A 22,867-nucleotide genomic window follows, 5' to 3' on the forward strand; every position below is an offset into this window, starting at 1 on the left:
TGTGACTGTTTCAATGATTGTGGTGACTTTTCTGATGAGGAGTATTGTCATAAGCATACACATTTTTCTTCAGTTGACTTGTTCAATCTTGTGAATTTGAAATGGCATCATCCTTTCCAGGTCACAAGGTCCTTTTTTCAAGTTTGCAACATAGAATGCAGCAAAATTTTAAAAGTCTGGGTTTTGATATATTGACTACCAAAACAATTGTAAATCATTGCGACATTTATCTAGTTTATATTTTTGCATGCATATGCACATGACTTTTAGTTCAACTGGCATTAACTGTATAAGTGCACTTTATTCCAGCAACCCCCCCAGCAAACTCGTCCTGCTTCGAGTGTGCATCTGACTATGAATGTGTGTATGATCCAAGCTGGGTTTGCGATGGTGACTATGATTGCTTTTACGGAGAGGATGAATTGAACTGCACAGGTAAGATTGAAATTGTTTAAAATCACAGTACTATTATGTAAATTGAATGTTGCATCACTCTCTTGCTCAATGTGGCAACACTATTATGCAGAAGGTTACAGCTCACTTATTTTGAATGTTTCAACTCTCTTGTTTTAATGCTGCATCACACTTATGTTAAAGATGGCAAGATTCTTAGGTTGAATATTGCGACACTTTTTCTGTTCAAGATGGAAGATGGCAACATTCTTAGGTTGTAAAATTACTAAAATATAGCAGTTGACAAATTAATTTCATTTATGCTAACCCTTCACCCCACAAAAGCAACAGCTTATGCAATTTGCGAGGTGACAACTGTTCATGTCCTTAAGATCATTGAATAATTTTGATTTAGGGCAAGTCAATTTGTAATGGGGGGGGGGGGGGTGGGGGGATTAATCTACTGGTAGAGGAAGCTGGTCAACCAAAATTTCTTGGGCCAGTTGGTTCCAACCCCAAATTATATTACTTGTGCATTTAGGTCGATTAAATTTTGGCAATGATAAAGCACTTGTCATTAAATGATATGATCATGAATTTCTATAGTTTCATGTTGACCAGGGTGTAGCAGTGACTCTTTCACATGTACTAACAAGAATTGCATTCTGAATTGTCAAACTTGTGACGGTTTCAATGATTGTGGTGACTTTTCTGATAAGGAGTATTGTCATAAGCATACACATTTTTCTTCAGTTGACTCGTTCAATCTTGTGTATTTGAAATGGCATCATCCTTTCCAGGTCACAAGGTCCTTTTTTCAAGTTTGCAACATAGAATGCAGCAAAATTTTAAAAGTCTGGGTTTTTATATATTGACTACAAAAACAATTATAAATCATTGCGACATAGTCACATTTATGTCCTTTATATTTTTGCATGCATATGCACTAGTGACTTTTAGTTCAACTGGCATTAACTGTATAAGTGCACTTTATTCCAGCAACCCCCCCAGCAAACTCGTCCTGCTTCGAGTGTGCATCTGACTATGAATGTGTGTATGATCCAGGCTGGGCTTGCGATGGTGACTATGATTGCTTTAACGGAGAGGATGAATTGAACTGCACAGGTAAGATTGAAATTGTTTAAAATCACAGTACTATTATGTAAATTGAATGTTGCATCACTCTTTTGCTCAGTTGACATGTTCAATCTTGTGAATTTGAAATGGCATCATCCATTTCAGTTCAGCTAGAAATATACGAATAAAAGACAGACTATAGCAAAACCTTTGTATATGACTATCTAAAATTATCAAAACTAAAAGCTTTCATCTGGGCCCTCCTTTATGAACCTTAATATTAACAATAAGAAAAGCTCAATTTCTACGACAAATTTGCTCTTTGCCAATCAAATGCGTTGATTTCAGTAGCTTTTAACAGTTATTGTAATTGATAACAATTTTAATGAAACAGGGCCCGGGTGTGGAGTAAAAAAAAATGAATGTTTAAATATGAAGAATATATGATTTTAGGGTAAAACGGTTAAATATTATGACCTTAATTGCATAAATTACCACAAATATGCAAACATCAGCTTATTTCCATGCAATTTGCATTCAGAAAATTATAGCACAAAAGATAATTGCAAGCGAATGAAATACTTCATCACTGCACACACATGTGGGAAGGAAGCGTCTATAGATTTGAATACATTTGCTTGATAAACGACTTTGCATAGTAGGCCTATGATATCGAGCAAATGGCGATGCCTATGTTGTCCTTAGAAACTGTACATTATGCTAAGAATATCTTGTTTTATATACCTCTCACATACACTTTGATGGGGGTATCATGTAGATTAATGGGCAAGAATACAATAAAACTCTCAGAATAACTTAAGTTATTTCTTGGGGTGAGGTTTCCTTTAATCATTTTAACAGACACAATTCATCATATTATTTTACATGGGTTTTCTTCTTTACACTACTAAATTTTCAGCAGTGCACCTGACTCTAGGAGAAATGTGTTTGATCTCATCACCAAACTATCCTTCATTATTTCATATCTTACACTTTAAACAAATATTAAAAAATAATTTTCTACATACTCTTAATTAATAGTGTTGAGAACAGTATGTGTGTGCATATATGTGTGATTGTATATTTCTTTATTCATACTGATTAACAGGCAAAAGTGAAATGAAACACATGCCTTTGTTTTATATTTAAGCAAATAATGCAATATTCTTTTGTTTTCCTAGGTACTACTACGGCTAGTCCAACCAATGACACGATTTCAGGTATTACCATGATAACTACTCCATTAGTAAACACGTCTTTAAACACTGCACTCAATTATTTCATATATCTTTAGACAAACGTTTTTAAATAATTTTCTACATACTCTTATTTCAGTGTTGAAAAGAGTAAGTGTGTGCAAATGTATGTAAGTGTGTGCTATTTTTATGTGCAAATACCCCATGTGTCACCTGTATTTTAGAACTATTTTATCTGACCTTCTTTGAACCTAAATGTGCATACCTTATATTAAGCTACATTAAGGGTTGTTGTTGATTTTATTTAGACACAGTAAAAACACACTTTCAGCCCCAAAGGCTGCGTTTCAGTATGTCCGTTTGTATGGTAATACCCAAATGAATTTGACGTCAAGATTACCATACACCGGAAAAAATACAATACAATCATATGAGCAAAAATAATGTTGGACATTATGGCAAAGTGCAATTGCAGTAAATAAAAGTAAATAAAATAGATTTTTTTAAAAGAATTTAAATCTATGACTTGAACCAATTTGATGATCTGCATGTTCTTTTTTCATTTAAACAGACAAAATTTATCATCAAATTATTGTACTTGGTTTATTTCTTACACTACTAAAGTTTCAGCGGTTAACCTGACTGTTGGAGAAACGCGGTCAATTTCATCACCAAACTATCCTCATGAGTATCCAAACAACGCCTATTATACTTGGTACATCACGGCTCCATCAAACTACTCTGTGATCATCACATTCATAGCATTTAATCTGGAATCTTGCTGTGACCATCTGAGCATAGGGAATGGTCATACACCTGGGAACTTGGCGGTAAAAACTTTCTCAGGACAAGATATACCAGCTTCTTTGAGGTTTGTGTAAATGTATACATTATTTATATTTGTGCATTTTTTAATGCACATGTACTTGCATTTTAACTTGAAGAAGCCATATGAACAAAATAGTGTTTCACCTATACATGTGTCTCTAAATTTGCACATGTGTGTGTGTTCATGTAACTCAAATGTTCTGTTATGGTGGGTGTGACGTCTCATCCCAACAAATTTTGATATAAAGTACCGGTACATTAGTTTTTGTTGTGTGTCAGTTTCTATATTAATGCAATTTTGTCATTTTGGTCGGTCTGTCTTTTGTCATTATGATAAGGATATTTCTCTATTAAAGAAAGTAGGTGATCTTGCTCTCAACAGCAAATCACTTTCTCCTGTGCTACAAACTGAAAACCTCTGAGACTCTGATGTTGTCTGCCATGTCTCAGATATTTAAAACCATTTTTGCCTGTACGACAGATCATGAGTTGGTGCCAGGAGGTTCCTTCACACTGGAAAAGAAAAGAAAGAAACGATGAAATCATACTTTGGTTAGTCTCTCCCAATGACATCTGATGTGGTTTTGGACACTGCTCTATGAAACGACTAACTATAATAATATGCAAATCAGGATGGTTTGCAGGCAAGCTACAGTTAGATGAGTTTTGGGGTGTTCTTGCAAATGCAAACAAAAATCGAAAGGATTGCTATGACTATAAAATGTTTTTTTTTTTATGATACTACGTCATTGGTGCTGAAGTGTGAAATAACAGTGTATCCAGAACATAGTGAATAATCAGATAATATGTGTTGATATCATGAAAGGTGTTAAAGAATTTTGTCTTGTTCTACAGATTGTACAGTTCTAATAGTTGGATGCGATTCACCAGTGACGGTTCAGTCACGCATCAGGGATTCCAACTGCAGCTAACAGTGATCCCTAGATCTTTAGGTATGTACACACATCTAGTTTTGGTTTTGGTTTAAGCTCATCTGGCCCGATTGGTGCAATGAGCTAAACAGTATGCAATTGCATTTGGCGTCCATCATCCATCCACAATTTCTAAATGCTTCCTCTTCATAATTTCTCATCCGATTTGGATTCTGTTTTGCTTTATGGATAGGGCTGGGTAGGGGGAGTGGAAACTTCTAAACAGAATTGTGAAATTTGTATTAATTGTGCTTATTCATGCAATATTTTGGTATGATTGTATTTGTATTATATATTTTGTATCAGTTGTGAATTGTTTATATACATGTACGTACCACCTGGAAAGAAAGTTTCTTCTTTCTTTGGAAGAAGACAATAAAATTCTATTCTATTCTATTCTAAAAGCTTTAGTGTTAAAATACTCTATGTTTAAGGTCACAACACTCCTATTTTCAAGTTTGCAACATAGAATGTAGCAAAATTATAAAAGTCAGGGTTTGTATAAAATCATTAACTAACAAAACAATTGTAATTCATTGCAAAATGTATGTACTTTATATTTTTGTATGCATGCACGAGTGACTTTTAGTTCAACTGGCATTAACTGTATAGGTGCATTGCATGTGATTTTTAAAAAAAAACCTTATTCCAGCGACCCTCCCAGCAAACTCATCCTGCTTCGAGTGTGCATCTAACTTTGAATGTGTGTATGATCCAAGCTGGGTTTGCGATGGTGACTATGATTGCTTTAACGGAAAGGATGAATTGAACTGCACAGGTAAGATTGCAATTGTTTAAAATCACAGTACTATTATGTTCATTGAATGTTGCATCACTCTCTTGCTCAATGTGGCAACACTATTATGTAGAAGGTTACAGCTCACTTATTTTGAATGTTGCAACTCTCTTGTTTTAATGCTGCATCACACTTATGTTAAAGATAGCAAGATTCTTAGGTTGAATATTTCAACACTTTTTCTGTGGAAGATGGAAGATGGCAATATTCTTAGTTTGTAAAATTACTAAAATATAGCAGTTGACAAATTAATTTCATTTATGCTAACCCTTCACCCCACAAAAGCAACAGCTTATGCAATTTGCGTGCTGACAACTGTTCATGTCCTGAAGATCATTAAATACTTTTGATTTAGGGCAAGTCAATTTGTAATGGGGGGGGGGGTGGGGGATTATTCTACTCTAAGAGGAAGCTGGTCAACCAAAATTTCTTGGGCCAGTTGGTTCCAACCCCAAATTATATTACTTGTGCATTTAGGTTGATTAAATTTTGGCAATGATAAAGCACTTGTCAGTAAATGATATGATCATGAATTTCTATAGTTTCATGTTGACCAGGGTGTAGCAATGACTCTTTCACATGTACTAACAAGAATTGCATTCTGAATTGTCAAACTTGTGACGGTTTCATTGATTGTGGTGACTTTTCTGATGAGGAGTATTGCCGTAAGCATACACATTTTCTTCAGTTGTCTTGTTCAATCTTGTGAATTTAAAATGGCATCATCCTTTCCAGGTCACAAGGTCCTTTTTTCAAGTTTGCATCGTAGAATGCAGCAAAATTTTAAAAGTCTGGGTTTTTATATATTGACTACCAAAATAATTGTAAATCATTGCGACATTTATGTACTTTATATTTTTGCATGCATATGCACTAGTGACTTTTAGTTCAACTGGCATTAACTGTATAAGTGCACTTTATTCCAGCAACCCCCCCAGCAAACTCGTCCTGCTTCGAGTGTGCATCTGACTATGAATGTGTGTATGATCCAAGCTGGGTTTGCGATGGTGACTATGATTGCTTTTACGGAGAGGATGAATTGAACTGCACAGGTAAGATTGAAATTGTTTAAAATCACAGTACTATTATGTAAATTGAATGTTGCATCACTCTTTTGCTCAGTTGACATGTTCAATCTTGTGAATTTGAAATGGCATCATCCATTTCAGTTCAGCTAGAAATATACGAATAAAAAACGGACTTTAGCAAAACCTTTGTATATGACTATCTAAAATTATCAAAACTAAAAGCTTTCATCTGGGCCCGCCTTTATGAACCTTAATATTAACAATAAGAAAAGCTCAATTTCTACGACAAATTTGCTCTTTGCCAATCAAATGCGTTGATTTCAGTAGCTTATAACAGTTATTGTAATTGATAACAATTTTAATGAAACAGGGCCCGGGTGTGGAGTAAAAAAAATGAATGTTTAAATATGAAGAATATATGATTTTTGGGTAAAACGGTTAAATATTATGACCCTAATTGCATAAATTACCATATGCAAACATCAGCTTATTTCCATGCAATTTGCATTCAGAAAATTATAGCACAAAAGATAATTGCAAGCGAATGAAATACTTCATCACTGCACACACATGTGGGAAGGAAGCGCCTATAGATTTGAATACATTTGCTTGATAAACGACTTTGCATAGTAGGCCTATGATATCGAGCAAATGGCGATGCCTATGTTGTCCTTAGAAACTGTACATTATGCTAAGAATATCTTGTTTTATATACCTCTCACATACACTTTGATGGGGGTATCATGTAGATTAATGGGCAAGAATACAATAAAACTCTCAGAATAACTTAGGTTATTTCTTGGGGTGAGGTTTCCTTTAATCATTTTAACAGACAAAATTCATCATATTATTGTACATGGGTTTTCTTCTTTACACTACTAAATTTTCAGCAGTGCACCTGACTCTAGGAGAAATGTGTTTGATCTCATCACCAAACTATCCTTCATTATTTCATATCTTATACTTTAAACAAATATTTAAAAATAATTTTCTACATACTCTTAATTAATAGTGTTGAGAAAAGTATGTGTGTGCATATATGTGTGATTGTATATTTCTTTATTCATACTGATTAACAGGCAAAATTGAAATGAAACACATGCCAGTGTTTTATATTTAAGCAAATAATGCAATATTCTTTTGTTTTCCTAGGTACTACAACCAATGACACGATTTCAGGTATTACTATGATAACTACTCCATTAGTAAACACGTCTTTAAACACTGCACTCAATTATTTCATATATCTTTAGACAAACGTTTTTAAATAATTTTCTACATACTCTTATTTTAGTGTTGAAAAGAATATGTGTGTGCAAATGTATGTGTGTGCTATTTTTATGTGCAAATACCCCATGTGTCACCTGTATTTTATAACTATTTTATCTGACCTTCTTTGAACCTAAATGTGCATACCTTATATTAAGCTACATTAAGGGTTGTTGTTGATTTTATTTAGACACGGTAAAAACAAACTTTCAGCACCAAAGGCTGTGTTTCAGTATGTCCGTTTGTATGGTAATACCCAAATGAATTTGACGTCAAGATTACCATACACAGGAAAAAATACAATACAATCATATGAGCAAAAATAATGTTGGACATTACGGCAAAGAGCAATTGCAGTAAATAAAAGTAAATGAAATAGATTTTTTTTAAAGAATTTAAATCTATGACTTGAACCAATTTGATGATCTGCATGTTCTTTTTTCATTTAAACAGACAAAATTTATCATCAAATTATTGTACTTGGTTTATTTCTTACACTACTAAAGTTTCAGCAGTTAACCTGACTGTTGGAGAAACGTGGTCAATTTCATCACCAAACTATCCTCATGAGTATCCAAACAACGCCTATTATACTTGGTACATCACAGCTCCATCAAACTACTCTGTGATCATCACATTCATAGCATTTAATCTGGAATCTTGCTGTGACCATCTGAGCATAGGGAATGTTCATACACCTGGGAACTTGATGGTAAAAACTTTCTCAGGACAAGATATACCAGCGTCTTTGAGGTTTGTGTAAATGTATACATTATTTATATTTGTGCATTTTTAATGCACATGTACTTGCATTTTAACTTGAAGAAGCCATATGAACAAAATAGTGTTTCACCTATACATGTGTCTCTAAATTTGCGCATGTGTGTGTTTTCATGTAACTCAAATGTTCTGTTATGGTGGGTGTGACGTCTCATCCCAACAAATTTTGATATAAGTACCGGTACATTAGTTTTTTATGTATGTCAGTTTCTGGATTAATGCAATTTTGTCATTTTGGTCGGTCCGTTGTCAGTCAGTCTGTCAGACTTTTGTAGGTCTTTTGTAATTGTGATAAGGATATTTCTCTATTGAAGAAAGTAGGTGATCTTGCTCTCAACAGCAACTCACTTTCTCCTGTGCTACAAACTGAAAACCTCTGAGACTCTGATGTTATCTGCCATGTCTCAGATATTTAAAACCATTTTTGCCTGTACGACAGATTATGAGTTGGTGCCAGGTGGTTCCTTCACACTGGAAAAGAAAAGAAAGAAACGATGAAATCATACTTTGGGTAGTCTCTCCCAATGACATCTGATGTGGTTTTGGACCTAACACTGCTCTATGAAACGACCAACTATAATAATATGCAAATCAGGATGGTTTACAGGCAAGCTACAGTTAGATGAGTTTTGGGGTGTTCTTGCAAATGCAAACAAAAATCGAAAGGATTGCTATGACTATGAAATGTTTGTTTTTTTATGATACTACGTCATTGGTGCTGAAGTGTGAAATAACAGTGTATCCAGAACATAGTGAATAATCAGATAGTATGTATTAATATCAGAAAAAGTATTGACACAATTTTGTCTTGTTCTACAGATTGTACAGTTCTAACAGTTGGATGCGATTCACCAGTGACGGTTCAGTCACGCATCAGGGATTCCAACTGCAGCTAACAGTGATCCCTAGATCTCTAGGTATGTACACACATCTAGTTTTGGTTTTGGTTTAAGCTCATCTGGCCCGATTGGTGCGATGAGCTAAACAGTATGCAATTGCATTTGGCGTCCATCATCCATCCACAATTTCTAAATGCTTCCTCTTCATAATTTCTCATCCGATTTGGATTCTGTTTGCTTTATGGATAGGGCTGGGTAGGGGGAGTGGAAACTATTAATTTTGCATATTCATGCAAATTGATTCAAAGTCACAAAAAACATTTTCTCCTTCATTCATTGACCAACTTTGATTTTTTTTTCTTTTACAGAGCTGAATGAGATCCGCAGAAATTTTTCATATAATTTTGAAAGTTTGCTTTAAAATTGCCCCCCCCCCCAAAAAAAAAAAAAAACCAAAAAAATGCAAGAAATTACAAGAAAAACCTTCTTCTCCATAATTCATTGACCAGTTTTAATTTTGTCTGTTTTCTCTAATAGAGCTAAGTTACATACACAAAAATTCTACACAAAATGTTGAAATATTGACTCAAACATCAATTATATTTTTTGCTATTACAGCAGAACCTAGCATAACGCTAAAAAACAGCAGAACAGGGATAGAATGACGCTAAAATGCAGCGGAACATAGAATTACGCTGAAATACAGCAAAACGTAGAGTGACGCTGATATACAGCAAAACATATAATGAGGCTAAAATACAGCAGGAAATAGAATGATGCTGAAATACAGCGGAACATAAAATGATGCTTAAAAATGCAGCAGAAAATAGAATGATGCTAAAATACAGCAGAACCTAGAATTATGCCAAAATACAGCAGAACCTAGAATTATGCTAAAAAACAGCAGAACCTAGATTTATGCTGAAATACAGCATGAAGTAGAATTATGCCAAAATACAGCAGAACCTAAAATTATGCTAAAAACAGCAGAACCTAGAATTATGCTGAACTACAGCAGGAAGTAGAAATTAGGGTGAAATGCAGCAGAACATAGACAAACAAATCAAGAGAACACAGAATTGCGCTAAAATACAGCAGAACATAAAATTAAACTAAAATATGTAGGATATGATATTTTAGTGTAATATATAGGGGAACCCTGTGTGTGCTCTCCTAATATTTCACTTGAAATCAACAAGATTTGTTACCGTTATATTGTGCTCCCCTTATGCTTGATGTCATTTAATTTCTTATATATATAACTAGATTAAAGATACTATGTCCCTTTTGCAGCCAACATCACATTATGTAGAACGTTGCAGGAATTATGAATATGTCATGAATGTCCTATCTGTGAAATTTAAATGTTAGCAGTGTCCTAGTATTCAAATTATGCAAGGAAACCCATTTACTTTCTAGACTTCCCTGTCAGACACTATTGAGTGACTGACTGACATCTTCTTTTTCTTTGGTAATAATTACATACATAAAATGAGCTGTATAGGTACATTTGTCTACATCAATAACCCACTACTTGTAATGACCAAAATCAAACTGATTGAATGTTTGTGCAGCACCAAACGTAAGACCATTCGGTACAAGGGTCTGAAAATCAGACTATTACTTAGGTGATTGCAATCACTTATGTGGATTCAACAACTAATGGTCGTTATTTTTGTAAAAAAGCAATTTTCAAACCCTTTCGTTTTGAAGGTAGTTCTAAATAAGAATTGTCTTTCAAATGCCGTTGGAATCTAACATTTTTGATTTTTTTTTTTTTTGACCTGCAAATTAAATGGGACATAGAACCTTTAAAGTGTGCCACAGGTTTTGTCAAAATTTGTGTAAGAACAATGTCATTTTGACATTGCAAAAAACAAAGGTTCTAATGTCTGCCCACTCATTCACTTTACATTCAGTTCGTAATTTCGACATGAAAATCTGTCTAGGCTTGTGGATAAAAGTACTAAATCGGATATATCTCATTACTCTAGCCACACATTTATTCAAAGAAGTGTTTTGGGTGGTCTTTTAACATTAACTGTTTATGTCCGTTGGGCCGTTCAATACTTTGGATTGAGGGCAAGTCGATTAGATATTACATCTGCATTTAGGTTGATTCAATTTTTATCAGTAATTGATTTGTTTATGAGTTTCTATATTTTCATTTTGACCAGGGTGCGGCAATGACTCTTTCACATGTATCAACAACAATTGCGTTCTGAATTCTCTAACTTGTGACGGTTACAATGATTGTGGTGACTTTTCTGATGAGGAGTATTGTCGTAAGCATACACATTATTCTTCAGTTGACTCGTATAATCATGTGAATTTGAAAGGGCATCATCCGTTCCAATTGGCGAGAAATAACTATAACGGACGATATCAAAACCTAAATCTAAAATAATCTAAAATTATAAAAACTGAAAGCTTTCAACTGTCTCAACACCTTGGCCCTGTTTCAAAAAACTTTTTATCATTAACAAGTAACAATAACTGTTACAAGCTACTGAAATCGTGGCATTTGATTGGCAGAAAGCAAAATTGGCATAGAAATTTAGCTTTTGTTATTGTTAACAAGATTTATAAAACAGGGCCCAGGTGTTGAGTTAATGATACTTATTAATGTACCTACCAGTTAGATGTTATTGAAGGCAATGGATCATAACAATTGTATTGAATTCCTTTGCAATTTTACTTTTGATGATGTCTTTATGCTTAGAATAGAATACAACACAACACCTCTACTACCTTCCTTTAAGGCATCGGGTAACATTGTTAAATCTGAGAGGCATGGTCCTACGTGTTATCAGTGTCTGTGATATGGTGTAATAATGAAGCCCTGAAAAAATTGCGCTTCAAAATGATCATGAAGTGCCTCAAAAGAGTAAAAATCTTTGAGTGACCGGTTTTACCACACTCATTTTCCCCAATAGACTGTAGTGTTATGAAAACCGTTAGGCAAACACAAAATTTGATTCCGATTTCCAATCATAAATATCTTGATAATGAGACAGGCGACAGGCTTGTAAAAGTCATGGGGTTCCTGACTGACCTATTTATAATTATCATTGCAGCATGAGCTAAATCCAGGATTTTGTTTCAGAATCTGAGACAAAGCTACCCAATCCCTTAATATTATTCAAATCGAAAAATAATCTACTACGATCTTAATCATGTTAAAATGTTGACTATTTCACCTACCCGGTATATAAGTGATTTTCCATTTATGTAGAATGCTGTAATGTAGTGGAATGTGCTATTGTGTACCATTTGAATGATTTCTTAGAGACGACCAAAATATATGACAGATCTACCTATGAATGGTTATTTTCTGCTTAGACCTGTAAGACTCTTTATCATGTATTCTACCCAAATTTAAACCAACAAGGGATTCATCTTAACTTGAGATTTAGGTTTTCCTTTTGTAAAACGTAATTTCATACTCGGGGTTTGGGATTTGGTTTACTGAATTAGTAAAACACGAACCTACATGTACATGAATATACACATACAGCTGTTCATGTTAATTTTCCCCTTCTTATTATATGATATTTTCTGTTTATCAAACAGCACCCTGTGTTCCTCTAGAGAATATAGGTGAATGTGGACAATTACCGTATGACAGAACATACTTCTCGAATCAGTATTCTCCAAATTCTCCTCAGGCAGTTCTTTCTTACAATTTTGTGAGTAGCTCCAGTGTGTTTATATCTTATTTCATTCTCTGGATTACACATAAATATTTCTTTACACTTGATAACTAATGTGCTGTAGTAAAGCAATTTTTTTTCAGAAAGAAATTTATGAAGGATGTTATCAGTATTATTACAAAGGAGAAACTTGTATCATAACGTCCATGCTGAAAGTGTCCATATAGATTTCCTTCATACAAAAAAGTTGCTTTATGAGATGAACTAAATTTTATACAGGCCAAAACGATTGCATTGAACATACAAAATATATAACAGTAGCAATATGAGGGACTGCGGTGATGCTAGTTGCACAGTTTGTGTCGAACCTCTTTCTTATAATATTGAGTTGTAGTACATGTACCTTTACATTGGGAAACCCCATTTCATTTCATCCATCCTGCATTCATATTGAAAAGGCAATGTTTTGTTTTCTTCTCTATGCTGTTTGGGTCCATGTATTTTTGCTGTACACCTTGCCAATTAAATATTTGTATTTTTAATTACACTGTGCCATGAACCTGGGTTGAAAGGGAAGTCCACCCTGATATTAAGTTGGTTTTAAGAGAAACACGTCAGTGAAAGTTTGTGCAAAAACCAATTAAAAATAACAGAGTTTTTAATTTTTGAAATTGCTATCAATCAAACATAAATTGGTAACCCTGTGACGTATCTTGTGAGCTCTCCTCCCATTTGCCCTGTACTAAAAAACTTTCAAAAATTATATTTTCCCTGAAGAAAATTGTCAATCATACATTCACTCTAGATATAGTTATTGCTAATATGTTGTATGGCAACCCATGTAAATAACAAATGTATGCCGTCATCAATAACTAAGAAAAAAATGAAACTTTATGAAACTTTCTGTGCTAAGCAAATTGGACAGGAGGTCTCAAGATACATCACATAACTGCCAATTCGTGTTTGATTTATCGCAACTTCAAAATTCAAAACATTTCTTTAATATTTTTAATCAATTATTTTTCTTCAAACTCTCTCTTTCTGATCTGTTTCTCTCATTTTTCTGCTTCTATACCAAAGCAACTTAATATCAGGGTAGACATCCCCTTTAAATGTTTAAATCTTTTATCGCATTCCTACAACTATTATTTTGAATGAAGATTATACACAGTTTACAAGGTTGTCATCCCAGAGCCATCGACCTTGCATGCAACTTACTGTTTCCTGAATGCATCCATCAAGGACCTACAAATCGCCCATGCTACTCAGATTGTGTGAATATTACAGCACACTGTAGAGACCTCTTTGAGCAGCACTCAAACATGTCTTGGCCAGTGAACTGCAAAGACTTTACAGATAAAGGGAGAACACCTGATGGTTACTGCCAGGGAGCCACAGGAGGTAGGGATGATACAACATTTCATTTCATTTCATTTATTGGTTCAACCATTATTTTAAAACAACATTCAGAAATACAAACAATGTTTGAAGGACATATACAAAACATGTTGGACATACAAAGTAAAAATGGTTAGGGAACCTGAGAGAAGCTTAACCCTATTTAGCCCGGGCTATTTTGAAACTGCATAGCCCGGGGGGGGGGGGGGGGCTTCTAAGGCCCCTCCCCCCATGATCTCGGCCCTGAAACGCCCGATCGTCGCGAAAATTTGCATACATATCAAGTGAAGTGTTAAGCATTCTTTCTCACTACATATATTTGTTAGACCATTTGGAATAATAATACAACACAAAAATTGAAAAACCAGGGTTATTCCTTATGTTATTTATTGTTTTGATAATTTCTTATGTATTTCCTTGTTTTTTTAACATATGTATTTTATTGTTTTTGTTGTTTTATTTCATTTCCAACTATAATTTAACTATTTTGACCCAAAAATAAACACCTTAACTATATAAACAAGACCAAATAACCAATGTTTTATCTCTTTATTTGAAAAATGAGATTTCCATATGTTTTGTACACAAATCACAAAAATGAGCGATTTTCGGGCTGACATGCAAAGAAAAAAGGACTCGTGACTTTGTAATGGTAGGTCCGATTTTGGAAAAATTTCTTCCAAAAGATGCGCAAGGCTCAAAAGAAAAAAGTCACAAAATTTCAGTGCAAGATTTTCTTGCATCAAAAAATTATCGCGAAAAATGTCGAGGGGGGGGGGGCTTCTAAAGCCCCCCCCCCCCCGGGCTAAATAGGGTTAAGCTTGTAAGTGGAGTTCCCTGTACAATAAACAGGTAAAATTGTATAACAAAAACCAGATAATAAACTAAGACAAAACTAAACCATAGCACCCGTCGGCATTCACTGGCTATTTCGTTACGCCACAATAGCTGGCAGCAACTGCTCTGGGCGTTATTTCTTCAAAGATGTAGGGTTAGGGTTGAAATTGGGATTTTAGGTCAGGGTTGAGGCTATGATTAGTATAGCGTTGGGTATAGTTTTGAAATCAGGAACTCTTTTAGTTTTGTAGACAATAACCATTGAGCAATTATCGCAGAAGCATGTATTGAACAACTGCAATTAAAGGTACTATGTCCCATTTGCAGGCCAAAAAAAAAGAAAAAGTTAAATTCCAACTGCATTTGAAAGATAATACTAATTTAGAACTTCCCTAAAAAAGGTGGGGCTTGAAAATGTCTTCAAGTGGGAAAATAACGACTATTAGTTGTCAAATCGACTTTAGGGCTATAGAGCCCAAAAGTAATAGTCTTGATTTTCAGACAATTGTACCGAATGGTCATACGTTTTATGCTGCGCAAAGATTCAATCAGTTTAATCTTGGCCATCACAAGAAGTGGGTTATTGATGTAGACAAATGCCCGTGTACCCTTTACAACTCTTTTCATGTATGTTATTACCAAAGAAGAAAAAAAGCCAGTCAGTCACTCAATAGTGTCTGACAGTGAAGTCTAGCAAGTAAACGGGTTCACAGATGGGACATACATGACATATTCATAAGTCCTGCAAAGTTCTACAGCATTTGAGGTTGGCTGCAAAAGGGACATAGTACCTTTAATGTACACTTTAATACTATAGAAGGAGTTCCCAGTTGATGGCCCTGAATTTGATAATTTAATATGGTGTCATCTTGTGTAGCACTCATGTTCATCATGCTGTGAAGACCCTAGTGCTCCAACTGGTCCAGCGGTTACTTCAAATTGGTATCCTAGCTTGTCATAGCTATTGCATGATTACTTCATCAGTAAAAGAAAGCCAAATCCAAATCAGGAAATGTTGAATTCTGCTCTTTAATTTTCACCTTGTCTCTCCCTCTCTCGTTCTCACTCTTTCCTTGTCTTTTTCTCTTCCTGTTCGTTTCTCCCATCACTATTAAACTATCTCCCATCACTGTCTATCTTTCTTAATATTGAAACTCCCACTTTTCTCTCTTTCAACCCATCCCGTCTCCAAACATATAAAATACATTCCTATTATACATATTTAATCGTTTATCATTATTCATTGCATGTTGCTGTCTTCCTTTTACTAATTCGGCACATTATAGTTGAGTTTTTATGCACATTTTTTTTATTTGTTTTTATGGTGATTTATATAAATACATACAGGTGAATTAAACGGGTACCTGGTAGGAATTTATTCCTTGAAATGCTAGAGCGCCGTATGGCAGCCGTGCTAAAGCCAGGGTAATAATCGGGAGCGCCAGGAGTGTCAAATCTGACTGACATGAGCGCTATACAAGAACCCACTATTATTATTATTATTATACTACCAAATTTAAACCATTGTACTTTGCGATATTAGATAAGTGTTTCTTCAGTTTTGTAAATTTTTTTGCATGACTCCCTTAATATTGCTGATTAGCGCATGCGCACTAACGGGGTCTCTTATTTAACGTAAACCCTCATTTTATATTACTTATATAATTGAGATTAAATCTCAAACGAGTTCTCGTTTAATCTTTCAATTAAATTTGTTTGATTTTAGTGCAGAATAGATTCTTCCTTATTATAAACAATATATAACTTCACAAAACGTGTAATGCAGAGCGAAGAGAAAACCAAGGATATATGAAATTCCAAATTTTTACATAAATGATTTCAAGTGATCTGTCTATTATCTCATTTGAACAATAAATAATTTCTTTTTATTGCAGATTACGCAGGCAGTGTTCCACCAACATTAGGTATTGTTGTAGTTTCAGCACTTTTATCAATTAATACATTTAAAACCATATAATGCAAACAAATATAAACGTCTTTCCACTTTCTCCAACTCCTTTATTATCTCTGTAAATTCAAGTTATTAATTAGATTGCAGGCTGGTGCAGTGTGGTGGGAATTGGTATATAGGCTAGTCCCTGGTATTTCCTCTTGTGTCGCATACGTAATGATTGGGCACCTAATATTTGACTTAAAATTTGCCAATTTTTTATTAAAATTCCTTTGATGCTTAATGTGATTCTACATGTATTCATTACATTCTTTATGTTCCCACGTCTGCACACTCATTCAATTTACATGTCGCTTTGGGATATGATTCTTGAGTGGAAATTTACCATATCGAGGCTGGTGAATAGAATTGCTAAAATTTTACAGATATGTTTTACTTGTTTTTCACATATATCTCCGAGTCTATATCTATTTATGATAACAGAGACTCAAACAAATTTCTGTACTTTTTTTTTTTTTATTTCATAAGAATCAGTTGCACGTATATGTATGCGTAGACATATATAGGCACTCTAGCGATACTATGATTCATGGAATTCTTGATTAAAACTAAAATGTATCACTACCCTTGATATTTTCTTTTATATACTGCATATGAATATCCAAGGCCTCTGATTGGCCAAAACTGCAGGCATAAAATTTGAAACTGACTGCTGGACAGTGTAGCTAAACAAATATTGAATGCGCACAGTGCATATGTGAACATGCTTTAAATTTCACTCGAAAATGAGACAAATCCCTAAGTGCCATTAAAGGTCTGCATGGGTACAATGTATTCATGGGCATTGCATTGGGGACCCACTAAACACAAGAGTATTTATGCCATTAACAGCAGATACTGGAGATTGGCAATACACATCTTGTAGACTTGAAAGCGATTCTGTTTGTTTTTTTTAATTTAGGACTAATCAAATGTCAGGATACAAATTTTAACAAAAAATACAATTTTAACCAAAAAAAATTTAACAAAAATATTTGGTATTCTCTCTGACGTACTTGTCACAGCTACGTACAGCTGAGAGCACAGACAAGATACTGCTGATAGCGCATGCACAAATATATTGAAATTCCAATTTTAAACTACACTCAGCATAACAAGAAAGTGGACACTATTTCTAATTAAGATTTTCTAATAAGTATTGGAAGTATAGTTATATTTATATATCTAAATAAATATATATAGTAATCCTTGTTTAGATGATATGCACTTGGAATTGTACCATTCATGCATGAGTGAGCATAGCCATTTACCAATAAATGAGTTTCTAAAAGAAAATTGCGAAAATGGATCATCGATCCGACCATTCAAATGTGATGAGCATTTAGATCTTGTAGAATGAAATGTATCAAGAAACTACTAAAAAAATGGGATTTTCTTTCATTCAATTTCTTTATTCATACTGATTACCAGTCACAAGTGAAATGAAACACATTCCTATGTTTTAACAAATAATGCAATATTCTTTTGTTTTCCTAGGTACTACTACGGCCAGTCTAACCAATGACATGATTTCAGGTATTACCATGATAACTACTCCATTGGTAAACACGTCTTAAAACACTGCACTCAACGATTTCATATCTTAAACTTTAGGCAACTGTTTTTAAATAATTTTCTACATACTCTTAATTTCGTGTTTAGGAGAGTATGTGTGTGCAGTCACCTGTATTTTAAAACCATTTTATCTGAGCTTGCTGTGATGTACATTGTACCTTCTTTAAGCCTAAATGTGCATAATTATACTCTACATTAAGGGTTGTTGTTGATTTCATTTAGACACAGGAAAAACACACTTTCAGCCCCAAAAGCTGTTTTTCAGTATGTTCGTTTTTATGGTATTACACAAATGAATTTGACGACAAAATGACCATACACCTGAAAAATACAATACAAACATATGAACACCGTTAGGCAAACACAAAATTTGATTCCGATTTCCAATCATAAATATCTTGATAATGAGACAGGCGATCGGCTTGTAAAAGTCATGGGGTTCCTGACTGACCTACATATAATTATCATTGCACCATGAGCTAAATCCAGGATTTTGTTTCAGAATCTGAGACAAAGTTACCCAATCCCTTAATATTATTCAAATCGAAAAATAATCTACTACGATATTAATCATGTTAAAATGTTGACTATTTCACCTACCCGGTATATAAGTGATTTTCCATTTATGTAGAATGCTGTAATGTAGTGGAATGTGCTATTGTGTACCATGTGAATGATTTCTTAGAGACGACCAAAATGTATGACAGATCTACCTATGAATGGTTATTTTCTGCTTAGTTAGACCTGTAAGACTCTTTATCATGTATCCTACTCAAATTTAAACCAACAAGGGATTCATCTTAACTTGAAATTTAGGTTTTCCTTTTGTAAAACGTAATTTCATACTCAGGGTTTGGGCAACAGCTTATGCAATTTGTGTGCTGACATCTGTTCATGTCCTGAAGATCATTGAATACCTTTGATTTAGGGCAAGTCAATTTGTAATGGGGGGGGGGGGGAGTGGGGGATTAATCTACTGGTAGAGGAAGCTGGTCAACCAAAATTTCTTGAGCCAGTTGGTTCCAACCCCAAATTATATTACTTGTGCATTTAGGTTGATTAAATTTGGCAATGATAAAGCACCTGTCAGTAAATGATATGATCATGAATTTCTATAGTTTCATGTTGACCAGGGTGTAGCAGTGACTCTTTCACATGTACTAACAAGAATTGCATTCTGAATTGTCAAACTTGTGACGGTTTCAATGATCGTGGTGACTTTTCTGATGAGGAGTATTGTCGTAAGCATACACATTTTTCTTCAGTTGACTTGTTCAATCTTGTGAATTTGAAATGGCATCATCCTTTCCAGGTCACAAGGTCCTTTTTTCAAGTTTGCAACATAGAATGCAGCAAAATTTTAAAAGTCTGGGTTTTTATATATTGACTACCAAAACAATTGTAAATCATTGCGACATTTATGTAGTTTATATATGCATATGCACTAGTGACTTTTAGTTCAACTGGCATTAACTGTATAAGTGCACTTTATTCCAGCAACCCCCCCAGCAAACTCGTCCTGCTTCGAGTGTGCATCTAACTATGAATGTGTGTATGATCCAAGCTGGGTTTGCGATGGTATCGATGATTGCGATAACAGAGAGGATGAATTGAACTGCATAGGTAAGATTAGAAATTGTTTAAAATCACAGTACTATTATGTAAATTGAATGTTGCATCACTCTTTTGCTCAGTTGACATGTTCAATCTTGTGAATTTGAAATGGCATCATCCATTTCAGTTCAGCTAGAAATATACGAATAAAAAACGGACTATAGCAAAACCTTTGTATATGACTATCTAAAATTATCAAAACTAAAAGCCTTCATCTGGGCCCTCCTTTATGAACCTTAATATTAACAATAAGAAAAGCTCAATTTCTACGACAAATTTGCTCTTTGCCAATCAAATGCGTTGATTTCAGTAGCTTTTAACAGTTATTGTAATTGATAACAATTTTAATGAAACAGGGCCCGGGTGTGGAGTAAAAAAAATGAATGTTTAAATATGAAGAATATATGATTTTTGGGTAAAACGATTAAATATTATGACCTTAATTGCATAAATTACCACAAATATGCAAACGTCAGCTTATTTCCATGCAATTTGCATTCAGAAAATTATAGCACAAAAGATAATTGCAAGCGAATGAAATACTTCATCACTGCACACACATGTGGGAAGGAAGCGTCTATAGATTTGAATACATTTGCTTGATAAACGACTTTGCATAGTAGGCCTATGATATCGAGCAAATGGCGATGCCTATTGTCCTTAGAAACTGTACATTATGCTAAGAATATCTTGGTTTATATACCTCTCACATACACTTTGATGGGGGTATCATGTAGATTAATGGGCAAGAATACAATAAATCTCTCAGAATAACTTAAGTTATTTTTTGGGGTGAGGTTTCCTTTAATCATTTTAACAGACAAAATTTATCATATTATTGTACATGGGTTTTCTTCTTTACGCTACTAAATTTTCAGCAGTGCACCTGACTCTAGGAGAAATGTGTTTGATCTCATCACCAAACTATCCTTCATTATTTCATATCTTAAACTTTAAACAAATATTTAAAAATAATTTTCTACATACTCTTAATTAATAGTGTTGAGAAAAGTATGTGTGTGCATATATGTGTGATTGTATATTTCTTTATTCATACTGATTAACAGGCAAAATTGAAATGAAACACATGCCTTTGCTTTATGTTTAAGCAAATAATGCAATATTCTTTTGTTTTCCTAGGTACTACTACGGTTAGTCCAACCAATGACACGATTTCAGGTATTACCATGATAACTACTCCATTGCTAAACATGTCTTTAAACACTGCACTCAATTATTTCATATATCTTTAGACAAACGTTTTTAAATAATTTTCTACATACTCTTATTTTAGTGTTGAAAAGAGTATGTGTGTGCAAATGTATGTAAGTGTGTGCTATTTTTATGTGCAAATACCCCATGTGTTACCTGTATTTTAAAACTATTTTATCTGACCTTCTTTGAACCTAAATGTGCATACCTTGTATTAAGCTACATTAAGGGTTGTTGTTGATTTTATTTAGACACGGTAAAAACACACTTTCAACCCCAAAGGCTGTTTTTCAGTATGTCCATTTGTATGGTAATACCCAAATGAATTTGAAGTCAAGATTACCATACACCGGAAAAAAACACAATACAATCATATGAGCAAAAATAATGTTGGACATTATGGCAAAGTGCAATTGCAGTAAATAAAAGTAAATGAAATTGATTTTTTTCAAGAATTTAAATCTATGACTTGAACCAATTTGATGATCTGCATGTCCTTTTTTTCATTTAAACAGACAAAATTTATCATCAAATTATTGTACTTGGTTTATTTCTTTACACTACTAAAGTTTCAGTGGTTAACCTGACTGTTGGAGAAACGCGGTCAATTTCATCACCAAACTATCCTAATGAGTATCCAAACAACGCCTATTATACTTGGTACATCACGGCTCCATCAAACTACTCGGTGCTCATCACATTCATAGCATTTAATCTGGAGAGTGGCTATGACCATCTGAGCATAGGGAATGGTCATACACCTGGGAACTTGGTGGTAAAAACTTTCTCAGGACAAGATATACCAGCGTCTTTGAGGTTTGTGTAAATGTATACATTATTTATATTTGTGCATTTTTAATGCACATGTACTTGCATTTTAACTTGAAGAAGCCATATGAACAAAATAGTGTTTCACCTATACATGTGTCTCTAAATTTGCGCATGTGTGTGTGTTTATGTAACTCAAATGTTCTGTTATGGTGGGTGTGACGTCTCATCCCAACAAATTTTGATATAAGTACCAGTACATTAGTTTTTGTTGTGTGTCAGTTTCTATATTAATGCAATTTTGTCATTTTGGTCGGTCCGTTGTCAGTCGGTTTGTCAGACTTTTGTAGGTCTTTTGTCATTGTGATAAGGATATTTCTCTATTAAAGAAAGTAGGTGATCTTGCTCTCAACAGCAACTCACTTTCTCCTGTGCTACAAACTGAAAACCTCTGAGACTCTGATGTTATCTGCCATGTCTCAGATATTTAAAACCATTTTTGCCTGTACGACAGATTATGAGTTGGTGCCAGGTGGTTCCTTCACACTGGAAAAGAAAAGAAAGAAACAATGAAATCATACTTTGGGTAGTCTCTCCCAATGACATCTGATGTGGTTTTGGACCTAACACTGCTCTATGAAACGACTAACTATAATAATATGCAAATCAGGATGGTTTACAGGCAAGCTACAGTTAGATGAGTTTTTGGGTGTTCTTGCAA

The 22,867-nt window shown here is 34.2% G+C and overlaps 2 protein-coding genes across 2 annotated transcripts in view; both read left to right on the forward strand.

The window, feature by feature from the left end:
* Positions 1 to 277: 277 nt before the first annotated feature.
* Positions 278 to 15,926, forward strand: LOC105444362 (low-density lipoprotein receptor-related protein 12-like). Its single transcript, XM_030985191.1, has 14 exons — positions 278 to 435; positions 1,393 to 1,518; positions 2,652 to 2,690; positions 3,291 to 3,537; positions 4,350 to 4,447; positions 5,079 to 5,204; positions 6,149 to 6,274; positions 7,403 to 7,429; positions 8,026 to 8,272; positions 9,119 to 9,216; positions 11,316 to 11,423; positions 12,712 to 12,827; positions 13,952 to 14,192; positions 15,904 to 15,926. Exons 5-14 carry the CDS (start codon positions 4,372 to 4,374, stop codon positions 15,924 to 15,926), a joined length of 1,188 nt encoding a protein of 395 aa, XP_030841051.1. The 5' UTR covers positions 278 to 435; positions 1,393 to 1,518; positions 2,652 to 2,690; positions 3,291 to 3,537; positions 4,350 to 4,371.
* Positions 15,927 to 16,822: 896 nt separating this feature from the next.
* LOC105439626 (atrial natriuretic peptide-converting enzyme-like) overlaps positions 16,823 to 22,867 on the forward strand; it is a 37,981-nt gene continuing 31,936 nt past the window's right edge. The window contains exons 1-5 of the mRNA XM_030985193.1: positions 16,823 to 16,951; positions 18,475 to 18,513; positions 20,050 to 20,175; positions 21,307 to 21,345; positions 21,948 to 22,194. Coding sequence (XP_030841053.1) covers positions 18,504 to 18,513; positions 20,050 to 20,175; positions 21,307 to 21,345; positions 21,948 to 22,194 — 422 coding nt within the window. The 5' untranslated portion in view covers positions 16,823 to 16,951; positions 18,475 to 18,503. The remainder of the gene's footprint in view (positions 16,952 to 18,474; positions 18,514 to 20,049; positions 20,176 to 21,306; positions 21,346 to 21,947; positions 22,195 to 22,867) is intronic.

Source organism: Strongylocentrotus purpuratus, unplaced genomic scaffold (assembly GCF_000002235.5).
Source record: "Strongylocentrotus purpuratus isolate Spur 01 unplaced genomic scaffold, Spur_5.0 spur5_scaffold_14, whole genome shotgun sequence".
In the NCBI taxonomy this organism is placed as follows: domain Eukaryota; kingdom Metazoa; phylum Echinodermata; class Echinoidea; order Camarodonta; family Strongylocentrotidae; genus Strongylocentrotus; species Strongylocentrotus purpuratus.